This window comes from Cryptomeria japonica, chromosome 10, assembly GCF_030272615.1.
Source record: "Cryptomeria japonica chromosome 10, Sugi_1.0, whole genome shotgun sequence".
Lineage (NCBI taxonomy): Eukaryota > Viridiplantae > Streptophyta > Pinopsida > Cupressales > Cupressaceae > Cryptomeria > Cryptomeria japonica.
In genome coordinates this window covers 370,247,568-370,267,302 of record NC_081414.1, presented here as the reverse complement: position 1 = coordinate 370,267,302, position 19,735 = coordinate 370,247,568, and the positions used below count along the sequence as shown (strand labels likewise).

General features: G+C 36.3%; 1 protein-coding gene across 8 annotated transcripts; it reads left to right on the top strand.

Annotated features, from left to right (window-relative positions):
• Positions 1-379: 379 nt before the first annotated feature.
• LOC131077491 (uncharacterized protein At1g10890) lies at positions 380-5,908 on the top strand. Of its 8 annotated transcripts, none has more exons than XM_058014995.2 (7): positions 393-611; positions 865-930; positions 1,034-1,106; positions 1,198-1,404; positions 3,100-3,288; positions 4,936-5,155; positions 5,268-5,908. In XM_058014995.2, the coding sequence occupies exons 4-7, from the start codon at positions 1,277-1,279 to the stop codon at positions 5,532-5,534; spliced, it is 804 nt and encodes a 267-aa protein (XP_057870978.1). In that variant the 5' UTR covers positions 393-611; positions 865-930; positions 1,034-1,106; positions 1,198-1,276; the 3' UTR covers positions 5,535-5,908. The 8 variants fall into 8 exon arrangements, with proteins under 8 accessions (XP_057870983.2, XP_057870978.1, XP_057870979.1 ...); XM_058014996.2 differs by having other exon boundaries at positions 1,031-1,106; XM_058014994.2 differs by lacking the exon at positions 865-930.
• Positions 5,909-19,735: the final 13,827 nt, after the last annotated feature.

Here is a 19,735-nt window from a genome sequence, read left to right as displayed (position 1 = left end):
AAACATAAAATTAAATAGAACAAAGAATCTACGACCTATAACAAAACATTCACCACATAACTTATAAAATTTTACAACTCCAAATATTATACAAATTAAAATAAAAACTACGTCATCTCATCTTCCTATACTTCATTAAAGGTCATTGTTTTGTAAACCACTATACTTTGTGGACACTTTAAGTGACCCACAACATAGCATATATACCTTAAAGAAAAAAGTAAAAGCCAAAAAGGTTGACACTAGCATGGCTGCACAAATTCAATCTTCAAACATCATGCTCCCCTTGGATTAAAGAAAAAAATATAAGGTAATTTACAAAAAAAAAATAAAAAATATAATTATCAATATCCTTCATTTGGTTCAATTTCATCCCTAAAAATAAATTGAGTCTTCTCGTTTTCCCCAACCAAGCCGACTATATCGGCGTAATATTTAGAATTAAATTGTTCAATAATTGGGAAAGGGAAAAAGTTACATAAAAATATCATCTTTAAACCTGTTCTTAGTTTCTCTAGTCCACTCACTTACAGATAGATCTACAAAAGCGTCTTAGCCTATCCGAATTTCTTCATTTTCAGTTGCAGAAGAGTTTGCGCTGAATTTCTAAGGTATTTCTTTACACTTTCCTGTAATTTTCTAGGTTTAAAACAGCTATAGAATCATGGATATTTACCTTTATTATGAATTCTGGTAGGGCATTTGATATTTGGATACAGTGGTTACCATTAGTCAATACTTTATTATAGATCAATTTAATGAAAAAGAAAAAGATTAATGGGTTTCTGTAAGTCTTTTTTCAAAGGACATAATATATCCTTTTTAATAAGAAAATTTGAGTAAGCCAAGAATACATTATTTCAGTGATTTTAGGATTTGAATGGAATACTCAAATGCCCTAGTTAAATTTCATCACAAATACCTATGCAGGTACGTTAGATTGAATTTAGTGATCATGTTTTTTGTGCCGATTTTAATTAGTTGTCGCTTGATGAATGAATACATTTTGAGAAAAGTCTGTTTTTGACAGCAGTGTTGGAGGATCCTAGGGTTTTGTCCTTAGACTACCTGAAGGCTATTTGTGAACTATTATGTTATGGTAGAAGGTGAGGTGGATTTTACCTACTAGGATTTTGATTTTTCAGCAGCCATATTGGAACTTCTATTTGAAAAGATCTATTGTTCTGTATTGTGCAGGAATATCATTGCCAACATTCCAGACTTGATATTAGGGTTTTGGGGATAGGGTGGAGGATTAACATTTACGAGAAAAAAGATGCCTCGGACGATTTCAAGGTCTCCGTCATATAAGAGAAGGCGGTCACCATCGCCTGTTAGTCACAGGCAGAGCAGGAGAAGTAGGAGGGACAGAAGTCCTTCTCCTTATTCACGATCTCATCACAGGTGTGTGTCACATCTCTACTTAAATCTCATCCATAGCCCTTGGCTCAAGATTTTTTGGGTGTAATCGTTGTTTACTTTCCAAAGCGTTCATGTTTAACTTAACAGGATTAATGGATTCATAATTACTATTGATGGATTCTGCATTAGGTTGGAGTAGATGTTGCATAAGAGGTTTCTGGATTGCATAAAGGGTTCGTGTAAAATCAACATTCTGAATTGCACTGAGTAGTCTTGACTCTTATGATGGATCATGAAGTGTGACCCTAAATGTTGATTTCTCTATTTCTCTTTTTCTCTTTGTGCCATATAAAAAGAATCTGGTTGCGCGGATGTACCTTGTGAATCATCTTGATGATAGGTGCAGGAACTTTTAGTTTTCAAATCCTTATAATGCAGATTTTACCCAGAAACCTCTTTTGCAGCAGTTTCTGAAAGTTTGCAATTATTGACAGGATAAAAAATTTAAATGTGACTTCTTGTAAGAGGTGTTATTGCAAGGGGTTTCTTGAAATAAGACAACAGGGTATATGGGTAAAGTGTAAATCAGAAATGCGTCCTTTTTATTTTCTGATTGATTTGTATTTTTTGTAGCAATCTCCCTTGCCTGAAGCTATTGATTGTTGCTGCCTTCATATCCGTGTATGCCATTTCTAACATCCACAGCTACGTTCTGTCTATGTCAGGGGAGGTAGGGTTAATAAAACAAATAAAATAGTAAACCCCTATAATAATACTAGTGTGTTGGTTTTTCTCAAAACCCATTATTGGAATTGAACACTGTTAATTTTATAAATGGAATTGGAAGTATAAATAGGTAGGGTTAATGAAACAAATAAAATACTAAAACCTTATAATATTTCTAGTGTGTTGATTTTTCCCAAAACCCATTACTGGAATTGAACACTGTTAATTTAATAAATGGAATTGGAAGTATAAATATTAGTGACTGAGGAACATTTTGAAAATAATTTCTGGCTGACTCCAAGAAAAGGGATCTGAGTGTTTAGTAATGCATTAAACTTCTATAAGGTACTATATATCGAAATACATAAAATTTTGATAAATCTATCATAGGTGTGAAAGAATTTAGTACCTACTGAGATGTACAAAACTGATATTACCTTCATTCAATTCTTGAACCTGTCATGGTTATATCTCTCTGTAGCCAGCATTTCAGTATGGTGGCTCTTGAGAATGAGAAAGCACAATGGTGTGAGCTGTGAAAGACGAGTAAGATGAATGTAATGAAACTTTGAGTTCATATAATATCACCAATTAGTTTCTGGTGTCTTGAATTTGTTGTCCACATCCCTGCATATACACAGAATGTCAAGCTGTTGTCCCTTGTTACACAAAAACAATTTTTGGAATCAAGAACTGATTAGATAGGTTTCCCAAAATATATTTAGGAACTAAATGGGCAGAAACTGAAAATAGAGTGAACCAATAAATGGGAAAGAGCGGGAGATGGGTGTCGATAAATTTTGTTGGTCTGATTGATCAGGAAAGGCCAGCCATGACGTGATAAAGATGGAGCACACAAGGGTTAGCATAACATCAAAGTGGAGGTAACAATAAATGTTATATTGAGAAACTGATGTCACAATAGATGGTCTGACAACTTAGGGCACTATTTGTTGTGCTTCTGTTCACAAACGCTTCTTACATTTTTTTATGTTTTTTTTGTTTTGACAGGCGCAGAAGTCCTTCACCTTCTCACAGAAGGCATAAAAGTCGTTCACCATCTGAAAGGCGACACAAGAGAAATAAGAGTAGGAGCCCTTCAAGGTCTCCTATCCGCAGGTCTAAAAGTCCAAGCATTGGATTATCTGAGCGCAAGCGAACTACTGATAAGCTCCGGGAGGAAGAAGAAGAGAAGAAAAGGTAGAATGCTGCCCTCTTCAAGTTGATCTCACTATCCATAGAAAAGTTTTAAACCCTATCTTGTTTTTTCTCTATTCATTAAGCATGTTGAAGTTAGAAATTGCTCATGTGGGTGGCAATTTGGTATGCTATGCAATTTGTGTATTTTGAAAGAGCACATGTTTGTGTTAGAGATAGCTTTCAGTGTTTGTTCTACGTATGTGGATTTTTGTGTTTGTGAAACTAAATAGCATTCATTTGAAAGATGAATAAATTATTGTCAGATTCTTTAATGAATATCTCCTTCAGGATAGGAAAAGTCTTCTAGAATGCTTTTAAAAAAAAATGATTTCTTGTCCAATGATCGGGTATAGTGGGAACATGTAAGTGTATATCTTACTATCCCTATATATATATTAAATTAGTGCTTATTCTGTTGCGGCTTGATCTTCATGTCATGTATACCAAGATGTGATGGATGGTATTTTGTGGGGCTGCAAGAAATGTTGTTCTTATTGATTTTCATCACACTTTCTTTAAACTCATATGTGCTCAAGAAATGTAATTTTTTTTCATCTTCTACCTAACCTTGATCTGTGTGCAGCTTAGATATGTTGAGATTATTGTGCAATATCTTTGATATGCTGCAGTCCAAAAATCTTGGTCTGGTACAATGGATGTATTCAGAGACTGCTACAATTTTAAGTGATTTATGTTTCCTCCAGTAATGTGCTCATCAACATAAATTATTTCTGCTCTATCTGAGGAGAGTTGTCTCTGGAGTCTGTACCTAAATTTACTCTGCCGCCCTCTGGTGTGAAAGCAACTACAGTTGCTGGTGTGAAAATGAATATATTATTTTCATGTTTTCTGCTTCAGTTTCCAAAAATAATCTGGAATTCAGCATTTGGGATTAAATAGATATGAACTTAATTATTCTGCTATACAGTAAATGTGCATAATACATTTATGTACAGAGTAGCAATATAAAGTTTCAAATGAAGATTGAGGCCATGCAAGCAAATAAAAGATCCTTCAGTTGTTGAATTTACACTCAAGGATGTTTCTTTTTAATGGGAAGTAGTCGCATATGTGTGCAGAAATAAATGAGTCAAGTGCTGTTGATGCAAGTTACTTTGCATTACAGAGTTTCTGTGAAAAGCCTTTGGATGTTTTGATCTCTCTTATTTGGTGCCCTTTAGTGACCTATGGAAGCCAGATTTTTTGTGTTCTGTTGTGTGAGAATATTTAATGTCACATCAGTCTGGGAATGTCAAAATTGGAAAATTTCCTATCTTACATTTAAATACCTCAAACATGTTACTTGACAAGCTTTTCCGCAGGCATTTTTCTGAAGGAAGGTACTGCTTAAGTTCCAAGTTGTTATATTTGATGATCCAATTGCTGCTTCGTTTATCTACTGTTCACGAGTTTGAAAAATCGTTTGTTTGGCTCAGGAATCTGGTAGAGGTATGCCTTAAAAGCATAAACTTGTATTCAGATTACTGTGTGGTAAAGGTTAGGTTTTATGCTGACAATGGATCCAACTATAAAAGCCTGTGTATGGCTTCGCATGCAGATGATTACAAAATGATTCCAGTTAGAATTTTATGTACATATGCAGCAATATATTGTTTCCTCATTTTAGCATGCTATTTGTTTTTACAGACGTCAACGTGAGGCAGAGTTGAAGCTTTTGGAAGAAGAAACAGCTAGAAGGGTTGAAGAGGCAATTCGTAAGAGAGTTGAAGAAGCTCTAAACTCAGATGAAGTAAAATTAGAAATACAGAGACGAATAGAAGAAGGCAGGAAGAAAATGGTGCAGGATGTTGCTGTCCAACTTGAAAAGGAAAAGGAAGAAGCTTTAAGTGAAGCAAGAAGGAAGGAAGTAAGTCCGATATGATTGTCATTCGTTGCCAGTGCAATACTTAAAAATAAGAAAAAAATAGTGTATTTCTGTATCAATTATTAATATCACTTTATTATAATTTTAATTGCAGGAGCAAGCACGTAAAGAAAGAGAAGAACTAGACAGAATGCTAGAAGAGAATAGGCGTAAAGTCGAAGAGGCACAAAGAAGAGAAGCTCTTGAACAGCAGCGGAAAGAAGAGGAACGCTATCGTGAATTAGAGGCTCTTCAACGGCAGAAAGAGGAGGCCTTGAGGCGTAAAAAGCTGGAAGAAGAAGAAGAACGTGCAAAACAGATGAAATTGCTAGGAAAGAATAATTCTCGTCCAAAACTTTCTATCTCTTTTGGTTCAAAGTAATTGGGCTTGTTATCATTTTAGATTCACATTTCATCATGCAATTGTAATCCTGCATGTTGGAACAATCTTTTAAAAGTATCATTCAGTTCTCAGATTTGAATTGTTAAGCTACTTGTCTGTATTTCTGACATGTGAAAAGATGCAACGTCACTTGTCCCTGAAATTTATGTCTAGTAGGACAAGCTTAGTCTCCTCAACAGCTGGAATTGTTTGGTGCATGGTATCACTCGGTTTAACTTTTGGATATTAATGTATAATTATGTAAATGATGTCCAAGGAGACAACATCTGTTAATCCTTTTAGAAATATGGTGTTCTGTTGTGGAAAGGGTTTCCAATTATTAACTTCTTCAATCTAACTGTATGATTAGAATACTGAGTATTTTGTAGCTGATTCACTAAATTAAATCGCTCTTGCTTGTGAAATGGATATGTGAAATTACATATTGGATGGTTCAAACTGAAGTAAGAAGAGATAAATGGATTCAAATTACTCTTTGGTTATTTATTCTTTATAAAACCCTACCCATGGTAGGTGTTAAAGAGAACTTGAGGGACAGGAGAAAGTAAGCAAACGAGTTACATGACATGTTGATTTGCAGGGTACAAGAGGCCATTATTTGTCATAAGAGGATGGTAGTAGGGAAATGCGATAAATCTATGAATTGCATGATGTTATATGTGAGGAGCATATACCTCTGTGCTGTTTATGAGAGGCCGTTACTTGTTTTAACAAGATATTAGTAGAGAAATACGATTAAGTCTCTTGGCATGTAAAATGTGATATGTAAAGTGCATTCTCTTTCAAATAAGACTAACTACTCTGTGTTGATCCTTCATCTACTTAATTTGCCTTGGTCATATTTGTAAGGATTTCACAACATTTTGATGATAATAAATCAACCTATTAAAGAGAAAAGCACATTGCATCAATGGAAATCAAATGTTGGTAGAAACAAACCATGAAGAAAAAGGACATTTCTACAAATATGCTTAATTAGTAGAGAACAAAGTGATAAGGGTTGAAGTCAATTTCTAGGGATATTGAAACCCACTTGAAGGGAGCAGCATTCTACCTTTTCTCTTATCCTGCTTGTAGCTTATTACTAGTTTTCTTACATAAATTTTCACTGTGTTCTCATGCATACATCTGAACTCATACTTGCTCGGCCGAGCTGCCGTTTTGAAAATTAGAGCTTTTGCAATGATGGCATGGTGAAGTGATTTTTAGTTATCATAAGCCAGGAAAAACATTTTTCAATAGGTATTTTTGCGATGGTAACAGGTATGTGAGTCATGCAGATGAAGATTGATATCCCTTTTCCAGTGAGTTTAAGACAATCTTGTTTTAAGCCAGTCTCTTGTTTTGGATCCCTGTTCTCTTCAGAGAATGGTGTTTACTGCAATGGACCTATGGACTTGCCAATCCATCATAGGGATTTGATTTTGTTCGTTTTTCTGAATTTTAGTAAATTACAATGTTTGTTGGTTACCCCTGATCTAACTTTAACTTGAAGAATGGTCATTTGATAATTGCTTAATGGATATAGATTTCTATGCAGCTTTAATGGCCGTCCTTGAAAAAGAATTGCAAGTGATCCATTTTGTTTGTTTGAACCAGTGGTGTTCTAGTTATTGTGAGTTTAACCGTTACTTTTATTGTATTTTGGAATTAGTTTCAGGTCTAGCTCCATTTTGTTATTCTTCACTAATTTTTTAATAGCTTCCTATTTATTAAGAAATAAAGTATAACCTAAATATAGTATTACAATATGACCCAACACATGATGTGTGCAGCATTTGAATGTCTCTTGTAAACATCTAAATAATGTAAAATGCCTTCATCTCTTAATAATTTCTTGACCAACTAATTCATCCAGCCATCTCCTAGGGTCTTTAATCATTCATTATATACTATGCAACACAGAATAAAATACTTGAGTATTCTATCCTCTTGAACAAAGACTCCCAAAATGCTAAGCTGCATGATCAAGTGGATGGCTCCATGGTTCTCGAATGTCAAGTCTTGACGTGCTCTTGGATAGACGCAGTTGTGTATGATGTGATATTGTTGGGATCACAAGGTGGACTTACATTGAATGCTTGAATGTTTTGAATAACATTGGAACATAGAATTTCACTTGATTAAAAAAAGGGAAAAAGGATAAAGTTTAGGAAGCTAATCTAACTCTAAGAATGTGAGAGCAATGAACAATCTTTGGTGGAACTCAACTAAGTCTTGCTTCGACATGCACCGAACATCTCCACAATGCTAGTGTGATATTTAAGGATAGTTTTATGATTTTCAAATTACCACAAACATAGACACCATCACATTGATGCATATCAATGAAGAAGCGATAATCGAAGTTAAGTTTGGCTAAGATGGATCCAGTTGACTACGCAAGGCACTTTACCATCGACAAGGTGTTAGTAGTATGGATATACGAACTTTACCATTGATCATACATTAAGTCTTCCATTTAATTAACTAACATGAAAATTAAAACGAGAAGTAGAGATCATGCAAATTGTTGAATCAACATATCAATTTCACATCTTCAATGAAGTTTACATGACTTTGGCAATGTCTTGGCAAGAATCTTTGCCTTCTCTTCCTATTCAATTCTTGTTGTTTTCTACTCACTATCTATACTCTATTAACCTTTACAAATGAAAGAGTGGAGCCTTATATAGTGCTCTCATTACAATTGAGTGGCTCAGATTTATTCATAATCAATGGTCAAGATCGAAACCCTAATTAGGATTTGTTACCCATTGCAAAGCATTTAATGCTTGACCAATGATAAAATTACAATAAAATGGACACATGTCCCTCATTGAAAATTCAACCAATAGATGGTGATGGTAGGTGCCTTGAACTCTGTGCCCACATGTAGTAGTTCTCTCTTTGATGGATGAGCTAGGTACATTGAATCCGGAAGCTTTAGCATGAAATGATGTGATTGGATAAGTGATGACAGAGCGCCACTTCAGTTAGCTTTTTGTAACTCATCACAAGTGTGTGAATGAATGAGGCATATCTCTAGATACTCAACATGTCCAAGCTCAATCAATGAATAAGACGATGGTAGGACACATTTCCAAATTGCAGCATCTTCTAACTTTGATTAACTCTTCTTAAACTATCTCTAGTCTTGATCACTTCCATTCTAAAGCTTCTGTTTGGCTATATTGACAATGCTTCTTGGATTTCTGGAGGAAATTCAAGATTGTAAAAATTTCTTCCTTGAGTGCTTGATGTTGATAGCTACTCCTTGCCTTGATGTTGCTTTTCTATTATTCCTCATGCTGACTGCTCACATAAAACTTGAAAAGACAACGAAAACATCTTAATCATGACTGTGAATTGATTATAAATACATAAATTTACCCCTTTTTCCAGAAAAATAGATGTTATTAAGTTCTAATTTCATTCTTGATTGTCCGGAAATGAATTTTTTGATCCATAAACATTTGATTTTGAGTCTTATTTCTCTCCTTTTGACTTAATTCTTCATCAACTTGAGTCTGATTTTGTGTCTTAAGACTGATTTATGTCTGAATTTCGATTTCAATATTGCCTAATTTGATAAATTTCAGGTCCAGAACAGTTCTGATCTACATTAATTTCACATAGCAAAAGAGGTGCTAATCCTTAGTGTTGGATTGGTTGAAGGGACCAAAATACTGAGAGAGGAGGTGAATCAATATTCCCACAAATTCTTTCAACTTCTTAACCTTCTACTGATATAACAAATTTATCAATTAAGCACATCAACATGAAATAACAAATGCAAAATAAACATGATAACACAACCACAAATGGAACATTGGATTTTATACATGGAAAATCCAAATGAGAAAAACCACAGAGAGTGTTAGCTCTCAAGATAATATAACTAGTTATATGGTGTTTACAAAAGGGGTGGCTCATTGTTGGATGGTTCACTGTCGGAAAGTTCACTGCCAAAATACAAAGGGACTTACTGTCAGAAAGCTCACTGCAATAGATAAAAATGAACTAAAGAAAGTTGCATCTCTAAATGCATGAAATCAATTCCAGATTAAGCTCAGATCACAACCCACAAAACTTACACCAGATTCGGTGACAGATCTTTATACTACTATCCACAGACACTTGCAAGAGATCCAGTGAAGGGCTACTGCATTACTATGCCAAACCAAACTCTGCAGTAGATCCGATAAGGGATTACTACAAGGTTGTCTATACTCTAACTTTACTTCAACTGCTTCGCTATCCACAATTCACACTCCACACACTACTTGCTTGTCCTTGCAGTACATGCTCATGCATACATGCACTTCTATATATATATACCTGAAAGCTTACATCGGGATAATGTGTTAGCCAAGGTCAACACGTTATCCAATAAATCTTTTATCAAAAGCATTGTAACCAAGTCGGCCTCCACAAGATCTCTACACGCTTCCTTTACACAATTTATTCATCGATGCACATTCCTTAATTATCGAAATAGAATAGGGGTCAACTGGACCCATATATATTGACCCATAAACACAAAACTCCAATCATAGCAACTCCAAACTCCAAAACACAAATGCCACACATACCACAGATACCGAACCACGAGACATAAGAGATACAACTGACATAACTGAAATGGCTGATACCGAAACACACAACTGATATCGAGACCAGTGTAAAGAGATGAAGATCTTCCAAAAATGACTTCAGTATATCATCTACACCTTACTGCATCATAGCTCAGCAATACCAAAACTACATACATTATCTGTACATACCAACTATGCATACATATATAACATCCTATCATTCGCATATACCATCCGGACCAAATCGGATAACTAGTTTGACATCAACGACAACAATGACAATATTCACACAAGTCTAACAATCTCCCCCTTTGTCATTGATGACAAAACATATATGCTTACAACTCTCCCTAATTCATATATCTCCTTACTCCAGAACCTTTCTCCAATTGCCACAATCCTTTCTCCCCCTTGGATATCAGGACAAAAGGTGCCTTTGATGAAAAAGAAAATAAAGAAAATAATTTATTCAACTGCAAAAAGAATGTAAAGAATGAGTACCAATCCCAAAAGAACTTTCAATTTCTCTTCTTCGGAAAGGCTAGCTTGTACTTTTCTTTCAATTCCGGAAGGATCTCCTAAGAGTTCACAACCAATTTAATGCTAACTGACGGATTTTTGCACTCCACCAACAAATCAACTGCATGGGAAAAGCTATCCGGAGCAGATGGATTCTGCTCATACTCAATTACACTATCAAGCAATGTTGAAAAATAATCCAATTTTGCTTCAACAATTTCTTTTACTTTCCAGAAAATAATTACAAAATCTTCTCTTTGCCTTTACAGATACAATAGTTCAACTTGAAGAGAATTTATCCTTTTCCTCAACTCTCCATCCTTGTCACTAAAAAAATCAAAGGATTTACCCAATGAACTCAATTCATCCTCAATCGCATCAATATTATCTTTATGCTTTACTGCAGCTGCTGACCATGAGATAGAATACCTATAGATTCTGCTTGCACTATGGATATAGTCTTTCATCTCATTAATGCATACAGACGGGGCTCTCTTCACATTAGTGCACTGTTTCAACAAATTCTGCATATCAATACCTTTATCCTCTGAAACTTCAGCTTCAACAGATTGCTCGGACAATTTCTCCTTGATGATTTCATTCAGGGACTCTAGAAGCACATTATCAACATCCTCAATGCTGATACTATTCCAGACCAAATGGTTCATCAAAACATTTCAATTCTCCCTGACTCAATAGAAGTCAACCACATCTCTCCAAATTCTGTGGGCACTGAGCAAGGTAGGGATTCGACGAATACTATTTTGAATACTGCCCGTAATTGCACTCTGGAATCCTTCAACTTTCAGAAATGGGTTACTGACAACATTACTAGCATTCAGAGCAAACAGAGGGACCTGGAAAATAAGATACACAATTTGATTAAGGAAACAAATTTAGGGAAAAAGAATGAGGAGATGGAAACTAGTGAAGCTGAGGAGGAAATTGAGATGGAGGACTGGTTGGAAAAAGACCTGATAAAAGGGGATTTGAAACATCTGGAGGATGTTATCAGAATTGTAAAAGAACAGGCTGAGGAGGATAAAGGTAACATCATCACTCGGGTTGCTCGAACTGAGAAGGCTTTGAAAAGCTTCATGAACCACAGTCTTGAGGTATTAAGAGTTTCGTCACATAATATGAATGCCTTGGTGGATCACTTAGAAAGGAAAAATCAGGATAAGAACATGGTAATCATTGAAGATGTACCGACCTCCAGCTCCACTCATCAAATCTCCAGGCGAAGGACTAGGTAGAACACCACTGAGATGGAGACCAAAACGAAAGACATCTAGCTGAAACAGGAGATCAATGATCTAAGAGAAGCTGCTAAGGCTATGATGCTTTTGGTTCAGAATGCTGAGGAGTCTATAAAAGTTTTCATTTGATATGTAATGCTTAGTTTTGGATGCCAATTTCTTGTTGGCTCCTTGCTGTCTTTTGGTCCTAGCTGCTGGTTTTTTGCAGCTGTTTTGTCTTGTTTCTTTCTTGCTCATCTTTCGTATTGTAAGCGGGTTTCGGGTCCCTTAAAACCCATTTTTTCTTAATCAAAAACCACATCTCTCCAATTTTCTTAATTCCATCAATATTGCCAATAATCTCCAACAAATTTGATTCATCGTTAGATTCTTTAACTTCCTGCTTTGCAATGGCCAATTTTCCTTCAGCTACAAAAGATTCCGGATCATCAATAATTACAACATTTTCTTCTTTTTGATCCTTCTTACTTTTCGTAGATTCTGGGACGCTCATAGATACATATTCTCTTATTTTCCTCTTATTGGAGGAAGAACCTCCTTTAGAAGAATCGGTAGCAAGGGATACCAGACTGACTTTCCACATATCTAGGAAAGATTTGAAATAAACATCGCATGCCTCCTCTCTCTTGTCTAAACTGCTCAAATATCTAAAAATTTGCCTCGCAATTGGAACATCAGACTCCCACATCACTTTTTCTTTAGTCGGAAGGGATCCCAAACTGTACATAGCTATGCAAACAAGTAATGATCCGAACCGGAAGGGATAATTTTGCTCTCTTGACATCTTAATGTTTTCTAACAACAATTCCCTCAACAATTCACACAAGTCAAATTCTTTGTCTTCCATTATAAGCATATGTGCTAAGTAAACTGCAATAGCCGAAGTTGCACCTTCCCTATTTTTGAAAGATATCTTATATGAAATGCCATATGCAACATACCTCACAACAGGATTGATAATCTTGTCAATTATTAATGCTTGTTGATCGCTTTTTACGCCGATTAGGTTTCCAAATTCTTTGTTCTTTATTGACTTCTAAGCTGAAATGACTCCTTTGCCACACAAACTAGTAACAACCAAAATAATCTCTTTTGTGATTAGATAGGGTTTATCCAACACGATGTTGTCATTCTGCACACGAATAAGGATCATTCTGATCACTTCCTCATCATTGAACTAGGGAAATTTTGTCCAAAGATTCAGTCCTTTGTTCTCTAACTCTTTGATTCTCTGCAACTGTGTATCACTTAAACTGGTTTCCACATTCTTGATCTTCTCCGGGTCGAATTCGTCTAAAAATTCCCTTTCAACAACCTGGAATTCTGCGATGCTTGATTCTCCGATGATCATGTTGCCTTTCATGATAATTTTCTCCGCTTTCTTGCTTTGCTGCCCACCAACTATTCACAATACCCTCAAGCACTAATGACATAATAAAGAAAAATGAATTCAAACCACAATACTTATCTTGCCAAAATTCTCCTTTAGGGTTTCGCTGCCAAAAAGTGTCTTGTCGATGATGTTAGCACAAATGATTGATTACCAGATAACCTCTTTACCACAATCATGTCAAATCAATGACATGATTTGCTTAGAAGAGGTGAAACAAAGATTTTTCTTCAAGAACTCCCCCTGAGCCGAAGCAATATGCTTGGTTATCGAAGGAAGAGGTGCCTACACCAGATTCCGGCACATTAGGCTTGCTTCCCTTATCCACCTCCTTTCTCCAAACCAAAGTTTCTTTCTTTTTTGATCCATCATTTTTCATTACATTTCTCTCAATAGATTTCTCCATATTTCCATTTCTGCATTGATTAACATAATGTCCGGATTGTTTGCACTTGTAACAACTGATGTTCTTCTTCATTGAATTCACCAAAAGAGTTCTAGAACTGCACTGATTAGCTTTAGGACCATAACCATTGCAAGTATAGCAATATCCATGAAAGTTATTGTTCATTGTATTTTCTCCAACCGGATTGTAATTCTGACAACTTGCTTTGTGACCAAACCTCTTGCAATTATAACACTGGATGCTTCTACAATTTGTAGCTTTATGACCAAATTTATTGCATTGAAAACAATAACCATTAAAACATGGGTACCTTTGTGCATTAGGTTGATGAATCAGTAACCTTCTTGCATTGGTACTTTGATTCTGGATCTTGCTTGCATCTTCTGATTTCTTCTATGCTTCTGCCTTAACCTCTTTGCATTTGTCTTTGCCATTCTGATTTGAACATTCATTGAGTTGGAATCCAAGTCCAGTCTTGTCAGAATGAGCTTTTTGCATGTTGATCAATTCTTCCAAGAACTCACTGCTATCAAGAATCTTATTTTCTGCCTTCAACTTCTTCACTTCTTGCTCTAGCTTCTAACATTTATCAGTCTTTAGCTTGATTGATTCTTTCAGGGTTTCCTCTATCTTATTCTTCTCCTCAGTCTTTTGCATCAGATCTTTAACAGTCTCATTCACCCGATTTAACTGATTGTTAACTTTCTTATGCTTCAATTTGAATTTTTGGATTCACTCTCTCAGCTTCTGCACACATTCATTCGTTACTTTCACATTCTTCTTTAATTCTTCATCCTCTGATTCAACACTTTCTAGATCTTCAAGAGCTGTCTACAATTCCTCATCCAACTGAAGTTCTCCGATCATACACGTAGGTGCCATGATTCAACCAACAAGGATCTCCCTCAAGCGGCTAAGCTTTCAAGCAACAGACCAAAGCTCTAATACTGATTGTTGGATTGGTTGAAGGGATCACAATACTGAGAGGGGGTGAATCAGTATTCCCACAGATTCTTAAAACTTTCTTTCAACTTTTTAACCTTTTACTGATATAACAGATTTATCAATTAAGCACATTAGCATGATATAGAAAATGCAAAATAAATATGAAAACACAACCACGAATGGAACAACGGATTTTATACATGGAAAAACCAAATGGAAAAAATCATGGAGAGTGTTAGCTCTCAAGATAATATAGCTAGTTATATTGCGTTTACAAAAGGGGTGGCTCAATGTTGGATGACTCATTGCCAAATTACAAAACGACTCATTGCCAGAAAACTCACTGCCAAAATATAAAGCGACTTACTACCTGTAAGCTCACTACAATAGATAAAAATGAACTGAGAAAAGTTGCACCTCTAAATGCATGAAATCAGTTCCAGATTAAGCTCAAATCAAAACCCACAAATCCGGTGAAAGATCTTTGTACCACTATCCACAAACACTTGCAATAGATCCAGTGAAGGACTACTACACCGCTCTGCCAAACCAAACTCTTGCAGCAGATCCGGTAAAGGATTACTGCAATGCTATCCGCACTTTGACTCTGCTTCAACTACTTCGCTATCCACAACTCGCACTTGACACACTACTTCTTGCTTGTCCTTGCGATACATGCTCTCTCTCTCTCTCTCTCTCACACACACACACACACACCAAGATAATGTGTCGGCCAAGCTCAACACGTTATCCGATAAATCCTTAATCAAAAGCATGATAACCAAGTTGGCCTCCACAAGATCTCTACACGCTTCCTTTACACAAGTTATTCACCGATGCACATTTCTTAATTACTGGAATAGAACAGGGGTCAACCGGACCCATAGACACAAAACTCCAAACTCAAAACACAAATGCCACACGTACCATAGATACCGAACCACAAGACATAAGAGATACAACTGACATAACTGAAATGGCTAATACTCGAACACACAACTGATACCGGGACTAGTGTAAACATAACTCAGGATTCCAGAGATGAAGATCTTTCAGAAATGACCCCAGTATATCATCTACACCTTACTGCTTCATATCCAGCAATACCAAAACTACATACATCATCTGCACATACCAACTATGCATACATATATAACATCCTATCATCCACATTTACCATTTGGACCAAACTAGATAACTGGTTTGACATCAATGACAACAATGGCAATATTCACACAAGTCTAACACTTAGATCGCTGATTGTCATGGACGGATCTCGGTCATTGCCAAAAGACAGATGAAAAACTTTAATTCACACTAAAGACGTCTTCAAATCCTTATGTCACACATGTTCTTATTTCAAGGACGAATAATCCTTTGACTTAGCCAATATTTCTTGATCTCAAACTTAATGTCCTTGGTTCGAGCACGACGATGCATTCAGTGGTGTAGATTCAATAGTCCTCTCCAATTTGTTGATGGACTAATTAATTCACTGAGTCAAAAGGCTTGCTCACTATGAGTAATGATCAACGCCGCCTTGGATGTATCCATCCCAACCCAAGTCAAAATCGCACTTCTAGATGAATTCGTTGTGGCTGTGTGACCTAGGGGTGATTTGGATCAGAATCGCACTCCCAAAGTGGATTCGCTGTAGCTCAATGTGTAATCCGAACTCGAATCACTATGCTAGAGGTAGAATTCGCTGATGTCTAATAGTCACAAAGTCGCCGCCTTCAATGACAAATTCGCTGTTGATGATGATGGATCCGCTATCTCCAATGACTTCGCCTTACCTTGATCAAAATCACTGTCAATAATGAATGAACTCAATGCCTTCTCAATGAAAATTCTAATTCAAAGTGGAATCATTGCCTTAATAAGATCAATTGCAATATCGATTTTTTGTTGATCAAATGAAATGATCAACACAAACTTATAGTTATTTGGAAGGATTTGATACCTCATCGCAAGATGACTGGTGAATTTAATTTAATGTCTTGCAATTACGTTACGAATGCGAATGCCATATATGAAATATGTTGCAATTGACATTTATAGCCGAGCTTGGATTTTGAAATTCAAACTTTAAATGCAAACATCTAGCTACATCATTGAAAGGGTTCAAATTTAATATCTTGTATTGATTAGTTTAAACCATGCTTATCAAATTAGATGCTTTGTGCATTGCGATCAATTCTTGAGGTCGATCTTGGGCTTTGGAATTCAAATTTTAAATGTGGGTGTCCAGCTTGCATCGTGGCAGGGTTTAGTTATGAAGAGGGGCCATTCATACATGCATTGATCAAAACGAGTTCATCAAATTAAATGTTTCAGCTTGTACATGTTTCGAATTAAGGGCGACATCATCCCTTGCTCATTGCACCTATTAAAATGGATTGCTTCATGCTTTTAAATTCAAGACAACATCATCTCCCAAATTGGCATTCATTGAATGATGGATCCTAAGGCGAAGCTAGCCCAAGACATGCTTACCTTTGCCAGGAGAGACTCTAAAATTGCAAGCCGCTAATGTCCTTAGCCAAAGGATGGGATGTCCTTAGCCAAAGGACGAAACGTCCTTGGCTCAGGGACGAAATGTCCTTGGGTTAAGGCGGCGGCGTATACAACAGCGTAGACGTCCTTAGAATTCCATGCCTTAGCCAGATTTTCTTACTTTACTTAGGCAATCAAAAGATGAATCGATGATATCCTTAATCCGCCTGTTCCATAGGCAAGGGAAATAATTTGAATGCTCAGCTCATGCTTGGAAATGATCAAAGAAAAATCGCTAAGGCTTAAATTTGCTCTTGGCTAGGCAAAAGACAGATTTAATCCTTATGTTTGTGCCTTTGATGCCAGCAAGAAATTGCTAAAACCTTGTCGCACATTGCCTAAGGCAAAGGAACTCATTCTCATCCTTAATTTGCCCTTTGTCATTGTCTCGACAGACTTAGCATAGCAATGGAAATGATTAATCTTTAGCCCCTATTTTGAGGCCTAGCTAGAAGTTATCGATTCATAGTTCGCTATTTAGAGTGATCAAAAGAAATGTGATCCGTGCCATTGAATGGTCAAAGGGAAGTCACATGGCTTTAATTTGCTGCTTTTTCAGTGGTTTAATATATGTGGTGATCTGGCTGTGAGGCGGCATTGTTAACGCCTTAGAAACTATTCTCTATCCATTGTTTAATTAGTGGGGCCCAAGTAATGTCCGATAAGATAATGAAGGCTGAAGCTATTCTGGCTCTAAAATAGACCTTTCGTACAACGTGTTAGCGACAGGTTAGTCAATCATAGTCATTTATTGCAAAATCGACGGTGTAAAACATGCCACTAACACGCGTGTTAGTCAATCCATACTGTCGTTTTGAACTAGAATAGACACGTCCGATAATGAAGGGGTCAAAGGCAATCACAAATCCCTCAAATTTTTTTTTAAATCTGCATGTTAAAGTTTGTGGGCCCAAGCATGCCACATGGTAGTGGGGAGAATCGAAGGCTATGAGGTGAATGGAGGGGCCAGTAGAAGGGAATGAGTTTTGAGGTGATGCCATGGCAAGGAGGGAATGTAGGATGTTGTAAGGAAAAGCCAAAAATGTAAGGTTAGGATGGGATGCCGAGGGTTATGAAAAGAGATGCGGGGGTAAGCTAAATGCTACGGTGGGGTAGGAAGTAAGAAAAGGGAGTTCTAAGGGGATAAGCGAAGGCGGTAAGGGGGTAGAAGGTGATAAGGAAGGGTGCTGAGAAATTGGGAGGTATAAGGGATAGGTTAAGGGAAAGGGTGTAGGGTGTATGTTGGGTAGGATTGGGTTATAAGGGGACATCAAGGAGTTGGGTGAGACAGGTCGGAAGCTTGGTTGGGCACAAGAAATGTTGTACCTCATTTCATCCTAAAGAGAGAGCCCTATCTTGATTATATCTTAGCCAATGAAAGGTCGATAACTAAAGACTCAACAACTATCCTAGAAAGTAGAAAAAAAATGGGGGTCCCCATTTGTAATGAGCCAATGTGTGAAAACATCACAACACCACCTAGGACCTAGTTTCCTATAATCATCATCTAATTCATCACATCATCACCTTATCACTTAGGACACTTATGCTTAATAATTTAATTGAAGAATTTTTAACTTATTTAAATAATTTTGGTTAATCTTATTAATCCATTTAATAAATAATTATTCATAATTATCTATATACTTATTCATAATTATCTCTTCCATTCAATTAGTTGATCAATCAATCATATTTGTTAACTCTCCAGTCACATTGAATTGATCAATTAAATTATTTTAATAAAATTAAAATAATGTGAACTTTTCTATACATGCCATGTGTCATTAGTCCCTTCAATCATAGATTAGATTCTAGGTTCTAGATTGAATCTTTGCTATTCATCTAAATCTATTGCAAGCCTATAAATCAAATTAATCTCGTATCATCCAATCAACATAATTTGAGGTTTGCATATGTTTTTGATTAAAAAAAAAAAAAGGTTTTGAAGGGACCCGAAATCCTTTACATCAAGATTACATAAGATAAATCAATTAAAACCCAAACAGAACAAAACCATCAAACAAAACCCCACAGGGCTGAGAGATAATCGATACAAACAAAAAGACCACCCAGCCCGCTAAGATAGCAAAAAGCCAACACCGACATAACAAAAGAAACAAAGAATCAACCCAAATTTTTAAGATTCTTAGCAACATCAACTCTCAGCTGATGCATCTTCTTGGAAACATTCTTCAATTCCAGGATGTCCTGGGGCACTTCAGCGACTCTTTTTCAGGCTAACACAAGTACACTTACCTGGAGGACCCGACTCTTCCACATCAGCAGCCACTTCCTTATCCACATCCACCACAGTCCTTTCCATATGAAATTTCTCTAACTTGCTGACCATTGTAGACATAGTTTCAACAGAAACTTTAACAATGTTCTGACTGCTCTCCATGACGCCCTTGAAGGTAGCCTCACATTTGGCGATTCTAGCTTCAATATCCACAATTTTTTTTATCAGAGATCTCCTTCACTTTTTGGGTGGCTTCCATATTTTTAGCCATACAATTAGTCATAAC

Excerpts from the sequence above, each read along its gene's own strand:
- LOC131077491 (XM_058014997.2), top strand. The coding sequence starts at position 1,277 with ATGCCTCGGACGATTTCAAGGTCTCCGTCATATAAGAGAAGGCGGTCA. Across the intron at positions 3,289-4,935 it reads GAAGAAGAAGAGAAGAAAAG|ACGTCAACGTGAGGCAGAGT; the intron begins GTAGAATGCTGC and ends TTGTTTTTACAG. Across the intron at positions 5,156-5,267 it reads GTGAAGCAAGAAGGAAGGAA|GAGCAAGCACGTAAAGAAAG; the intron begins GTAAGTCCGATA and ends TTTTAATTGCAG.